The sequence below is a fragment of the Gekko japonicus genome, unplaced genomic scaffold (assembly GCF_001447785.1).
Source record: "Gekko japonicus isolate JY-2015 unplaced genomic scaffold, Gekko_japonicus_V1.1 scaffold1746, whole genome shotgun sequence".
In the NCBI taxonomy this organism is placed as follows: domain Eukaryota; kingdom Metazoa; phylum Chordata; class Lepidosauria; order Squamata; family Gekkonidae; genus Gekko; species Gekko japonicus.
Genome location: NW_015159767.1, coordinates 14,662 through 21,296, shown reverse-complemented (window position 1 = coordinate 21,296; position 6,635 = coordinate 14,662). Strand labels below are relative to the sequence as shown.

At 46.2% G+C, this 6,635-nt stretch overlaps 1 protein-coding gene across 1 annotated transcript in view; it reads left to right on the top strand.

Moving 5' to 3' along the window:
- Positions 1 to 6,195, top strand: part of LOC107106132 (polyadenylate-binding protein 2-like) — a 7,417-nt gene extending 1,222 nt beyond the window's left edge. Inside the window, 6 exon segments of the mRNA XM_015406231.1 lie at positions 800 to 914; positions 1,872 to 1,918; positions 1,920 to 1,946; positions 2,032 to 2,138; positions 3,844 to 3,931; positions 5,995 to 6,195. Of these exon segments, the coding sequence (XP_015261717.1) occupies positions 800 to 914; positions 1,872 to 1,918; positions 1,920 to 1,946; positions 2,032 to 2,138; positions 3,844 to 3,931; positions 5,995 to 6,195 (585 nt within the window).
- Positions 6,196 to 6,635: the final 440 nt, after the last annotated feature.

Below are 6,635 nucleotides of genomic sequence, written 5' to 3'. Positions count from 1 at the left end.
CCTGTCCGGGCCCTGGTGCCTCCCCCCCCCCCCGTCCAGTCTTAAATCTCCAGGGCAGGGAGGTTAGATCTGGACCGCATAGGAAGCACAGGCGCTCTTGTGGGCTGAGCCCACTCAAGGGGATAACCTACGCTCCCTCCAAGCTGTTTGGCTGGTGCATACATTAGCTTGCTCTGGAGCCCTCCCTCCCAAGCTAAGACAAAAATGCGTGAGCCAGAGGCTAAAAAACTGTGAACTAGCTCACACTCACTCAGCTTAGAGGGAACAATGGGTGGTAACAGTATCATTTTGGGAGAGGCTTAAGAGGTGCAAAGAGAAATGGCGGGCGGTGGGATGCCTGGAGGGAGCCAGCCAGGTGAGCATCTAAGGGACCCTGTAGTAAGACTTGAGTGCGGTCAGGAGTTGTGGCTGAAAGTAGGCCAGAAGTGATCGGCAGGCAATTATCTGGTAGTGGTGATTGTAACTCTTGAGTAAAGGGTCTATAAATTATTATATGTTTTGATTTTTTAATTGTTTTTAAAAACTTTCTAATTGTTTTTAAAATGATGTGCATTGCCTAGAGCTTTGTTATTCTACGGGGATTAGGTGATTAAGAAATCCAATTTAATTAATAATAATAATTGAGTAAAGGGGTGTATAAATGAATGTGGAGGTAGATAAAACTTGTAGCACTTTGTATGTAGAAAAGCAGACATTGTCTGGGAACTGAGTTATGGTGAGAATGAACAGAATGGAATTGAAAGCACCTTAGAAACAACAACGTGTTTTTCTAATCTACGCTCTTCTTCCCCCACCCCAGGAGCTGGAAGCCATTAAAGCCCGTGTGCGAGAGATGGAGGAGGAAGCGGAGAAGCTGAAAGAATTGCAGAATGAAGTTGAGAAGCAAATGAACATGAGCCCTCCCCCAGGCAATGGTGAGCATCCTTTTATTTTTTTAACCTCTCTTCTAGATCAGTATTTTCACACTTGTGTAAGTGGCAAGACCCTTAGTGCAAGCTGCAGTTCTGTTTAATGGGGGTGTGTGTCTTTCAGCATGTTGAGGTTTCTGGCCTTTGAACCCTACTGGGACATCCTTTTGCCCTTTTTAAAAAAAGTGTGCTTAAGGAGGGGTCATTGTAGGTGAGGGTTTGAGAAGGTAGGAAGGAAATATACAAGCTGGCCTTTACACCGAATGTTTGACAGCTCTTGAGTTATCTGAGCTGTAGGGTGTTTGTAGTTTTTCTCTGAAGTGATGCAACCTTTTAAAACAACTTTGAAATACTGCCCTTGAAGGCTGGAGTTCACATTAGTTGATAAGCACGCACAAAGTCATAGAATCATAGAGTTGGAAGGGACCTCCTGGGTCATCTAGTCCAAGCCCTTGCACCATGCAGGAAATTCACAAATACTTCCACCCCACACCCCCAGTGACCCCTGTTCCACACCCAGAAGATGACAAAAAAACCTCCAGGATCTCCAGCCAAACTGGCCTGGAGAAAAATTGTTTTCTGACACTAGAGTGGCAGTTAGCATTTCCCTGGCCGTGTAAGAAAGGGCCACGAGAACTAAGCACCAATGCAACCCCTCCTGCCATCCTTCTCATGATCTGCCTAAGTTCACAGTCAGTGGGGAGGGTATGTGCAGAGAAACATGGCTACTTTCCTTGGAGAGAAGACATGGGCATGGAATGGTACATTGGGCTAGGATGCTGTTGGGGGTGGTTGGAAGTGTGACCCAGTCTTGAAACATGGAAGGAGTCGTAACGAAGCAGAAAAATCCTCACTGATCTCTTCTGGGTGGGATTCTCAGATGAATGCTTCTTCCTGGACATCAGGAAGGATTCTTTCCTTGGGTTTATTAATCGCAGCTGATGCTTTTGCTTTCCTCCGCAGCTGGCCCAGTCATAATGTCTATAGAAGAAAAGATGGAAGCAGGAACCAGATGCCAGGTCCGTATACGTAGGCAAGGTAAGTCCCCCCCCCCCCCTGCATTTGGGACAGCAAAAGAGGCTAGTCTTTTCTCTTTTCGCACCTCATCTTCCTATTGTTCTAGGTGGATTACGGAGCAACGGCGGAAGAGCTGGAAGCCCACTTCCACGGTTGCGGCTCTGTCAATCGCGTGACCATCCTCTGTGACAAGTACACTGGTCACCCCAAAGGGTGAGTGAATTAATAGAGGAAGGAGAATAGAAGCAACATTTCCAAAACTTCTGAAGCCCCCTCCTGGGGGGGGGGTGTTTTTCCCTTGGAGGGGAAGGAGTGGAAATTTTGGGAGGGTTGCATGCTCCCAAATATACCTATAACATTGGTGTTCCTATCAAACCCAAATTTATATTATGGTTTTAATTAAAAATCCATTAATTCTAACTTGGCATATAAAATTGTATTGCTGTAACTATCTGGAAGGATGATCTTGAATGTAAGATGAATCCTTAAAAAAGCTGCTTGCAAAAGGGCTATTTTTTTTTAACTGCATGTAACTAATGTATGCGTATTTAAGACAGTCCACTCTTTCTTTGATGGCACATGTGCGGGGAAAAACCTAGTCTTTTCAGCTAAATAAAGTATTTGGCATATTTATGGAATTTAAAAGTATAAGTGTCACAGTTTTCTGCAATACAAAATGCAAGTGTAACTGAGACTTGCATTTTGCAATGTAAAATGCTGCACGCTCTGCTGCCTTAGCTGGGGGGAGTGGAAATTAGAAAACAGACTTGGGAGTCATCAACACTGTGAAACTGTAGCAGGAGAGCTACCAGGTTATTGGAATAACAGTTACATTAGAGTATATTACTATGCTAATGCCATCCTGAAAATACACTGCATTTGTCTGCAGTGGAATTATCAAACGTTGTCGATTGTCCAGCATAGGAAGTTGTCATGCGACATATTTTAAGTGAATATAAGCGTGTTTTACCTTGTGTAAAAAAATAAAACAAAGACTTGCAGATACTGCACATAGGGTATATTTCCAGTGTCTCTTGTGGCAGGACCATCCCTACAAAAAAGTATTTGGTGGATATCACACCAGATATTTGTACAAGAACATCCAGAACTTGACGACACACGTTGACATGAGGCAGAGTGTTTCATTTGGATAAATCCAATGTTCCCCTTCAGCATATTGAATTATGTTTAGCCATGTGGATTCTTACAAACCTATAGTTCTTGTTTCAAATGAAGAATGGACCTGAGACCCTGGACAAGTACCATAAGCATTCATGGTTTTTAAAGGAAAACAAAAAATTAATTTCCAACTTTTTTGTATCTTGGGGTATAATTCTGCCCCATGTGCATATATATCTCTGATGTAAGAAATATTTTCCAAGTTCTCTGGAAGGGGGGGTATGGCTATCTTTCCAGAGCACTTAAATGGTTTCCTGGCTTGCTTAATAAACTTGTGGTGTTTTTGTTTTTTTACCCCAGTGGCAAAATGCATACGTTTCTGGAGTTGTTTCTTTCCCAAGGGGGCTTTTTTGTTTACAGACAGTAAACTCTGAGTGTACTTTGGGGACATTGTTTAGTAATTTACAGGTGGCCATGTCCTAAGAGAAAAAAGGTCTGCAGGCAGTTCTGTCTGCATTTTGCCCACCAAAAAATACGATCGGGAATAAGTAAGTTCATCCCAAAGGTGTTTCCGAGGCATTTTCACTCATGCCAAGAGAATATTTTATACGATTTTTTTTAGGGCTCTCCCAAATGTCTGCTGGGGAAATTGAAAAGTCATGGAGATGACACCAACTTCCCACAGTGTTTTTGGTTTTTTTTCTGCCAGGTTTAGGTCTCCAGGGAGGAGAGGTTAGCTGTGCATTTTTCCCATGCTGATAACCACTGCCTAATCATTATCCTGTTGTGTCCCGTGCAGGTTTGCTTACATTGAGTTTTCGGACAAGGAGTCAGTGCGGACGTCCTTAGCGCTAGATGAGTCTCTCTTCCGGGGAAGACAGATAAAGGTACGTAGGCTGGCCCAACTCCTACCCCCTCATCCTGACTCTGAGAGGGGTTTTGTGGGTGAAGAGTTAGTACCGTGGTCTCTTGCATAATGTCTGGTTAGCCAAGGATTAAGTTGTCTGCTGTTCTTTTCCCCCCAGTATTTTTGCATGTTGTGCGTATGTGCGTGTGTATGCCTGTGCCTGGAAGCCATGGCAACCTCTGGTGACGCCTACTGGGGCATGGAGGACGTTCAGAGAAGCGGCTTGATAGCCTGCCTCTGCCTCCCAGCTCTGGTGTTCTTTGGAGGTCTCCCATCCAAATACTTGCCAGGGTCAGCTCTGCTTAGCTTCTGAGGTCTGATGAGATCAAGCTTGACTGGGCTGTCCAGGTCAGGGCAAGTTGTCTGCCATTCTCGTTGACTGTTCTCTGTCCCCGTGTTCAGAATTTAGATGCAAGCTCTCAAGCAAGGGAGCCGCATCTGTGGTTGAAGGTACTCCGTAAAGCCTTGATGCTCCCAAACAAAACACGGAGACAGTATGGGAAGAAAAACATGGGGAAGGGGCTGTGGCTCAGGTGGTGGGCCATCTCCCTGGCATGCACGAGGTCTCGGGTTCAATCCCCAGCATCTCCGAGAACGGATGGGGCAGGAGGTGATGTGAAAGACCTCGTCCTGAGACCCCGGGAGAGCTGCTGCCGGTCAGAGTAGACAATATTGACCTTGATGGGCCAAGGGTCTGATTCAGTATAAGGCAACTTCATGTGTGTTCAAGCTGTGTATGGCGGATGGTGGCACGCTGGGGCAACGGTGTTCTGTTTACTGCGCAGTATTTCAAATGTTTACAATGCTGCTTTTCCTGACTGCTCAAAGTGGTTGAATAAAAACAGTTTCCCGTGTCAATGTTGAACTCCCAACATCAATAAGAATACATGAGGGCCAAAATAACAGTGGGATTGCTGTGGAGAAGGTTTTCCGCTGGGTTGTAGCTGATCTTGCTCAAAGGAGGAATAAAGCAGGCCCCGTAACCCTGGGAGCGATAGGGAGAGGGTTGGGATCCCAAGTGTCAGCTAGGCCTCTTGCGAGCCCTGGCTGCCATGGGAGTGTGGGTGAGTCTGCAATGTTAACTTTCATTTCTGCTGCGTCTTCTCTGTTTCTGTTATCTCTGAATGACCTTCAATGCCTGGTGCAGTATTTCTCCTGGGGAAAGTAGCCCGTTAGTTTGGCGGGCTCTTACCTGGCCCCTGATTGGCCCTGGGCCATTAGGGGGGTCTCTTTGACCAACGTATATCTGTTTGCTTCGCACACTTTAGCTCAGTTCTAACACGAGATGGTTAAGATACCTGCATACTATCAAATGTCTCAATAAGCTTTACTTCTTTGGATGAAAGCTGTTGGGAACTGATTGCTGCAGGAGTCTGACACCAGGCCATAAACGGCTTTAATTTTAATGGCAGAAACATGCACCTTGAATGGAATTGAACCCAGATGAACCGTTTGGCAGCTAACGTGTGACTGGCCTAGCCAATTCTCATAAAGAACTGGCTGCTGCATTTGCACCAGCTGCAGTTCCTTAAAGTTTTATTCAAGGTATAAAATTTTGTGTGCACACATACGAAAGCTTATACCTTGAATAAAACTTTGTTGGTCGTAAAGGAACCCCCCCCCCCTCCCCAGACTTGAACTTTGTTCTGTGATTTCTGCTTCTTCTTCTGCTTCTTCTTCTGCCTCTTCTTGGTATTTTTGTACTTTTGTGTGTGCGCGTGTGTGCCTGGAAGTCATAGTGACTCTGGTGACTGACCCCTACTAGGGGCATGGAGGATATGCAGAGATTTGGCTGAATAAAGCCTGCCCCTGCCTGCTGGCTCTGGTATTCCAAGGAGGTCTCCCATCCAGATATTTGCCGGAGTTGACCCTGCTTATCTTCCGAGATCGGGCTTGCCTGGGCTATCCAGGACAGGGCTGTTCTGTGACTTCTTAATTGTCCTTACGGCCAGCCCCACCTAAATTACAGGGCTTCTGGTACCGCTGTTCTCAAAGCTTTACATGCGTAAGACATCTCCCAACATCTGGGGTTTCTTTTTGCAGGTGATACCCAAACGGACCAACCGCCCCGGCATCAGCACCACAGACCGGGGATTCCCCCGGACCCGGTACCGAGGGAGAGGATCCGGCTACAGCAGCTCCCGGGCCCGTTTCTACAGTGGCTTCAGTAGCAGGCCACCCCGAGGGCTACAGTTCTGTCAGAGCCATGGCAGTGGGGTGGAGGGTGGGGGGACCTGGCACTGAGTGGGTGGGGCTCATGCCAGGGGAAGAGGGGGGCCTGGGGTGGACTGTGGAATGGAGCGAGGGGTGTCTTTGGGGGTTGAGCAGGGTCTTCAGGGAGCCATGCCTTAAGGCTTCTCTGGCGCGAAGATGCCATGTGATAGGGGAGAGGACCAGAAAACTGGCCTTCTTCCAGTTTTCCGGAAGCCAAAATGAGAGATCATGGGAAGAGGTGAAACTCCAAAAACAACATCCGTGATAAAAATAACGAAGAGTCAATAAAGATAAGTTGCAAAAACATTTACTGAAATGTTTCTGTAGTTCTGTAAGGAATATCCTTCTGTCATTGCTCACACGCGAACGAATACTGCACAATGTGAACATTCGTTTCGCAATATTTACTTTATCTGAGTGTGCAGCAATCCCAGTTATTATCAAATAACAGGACCTTGGGTCCTGTTATT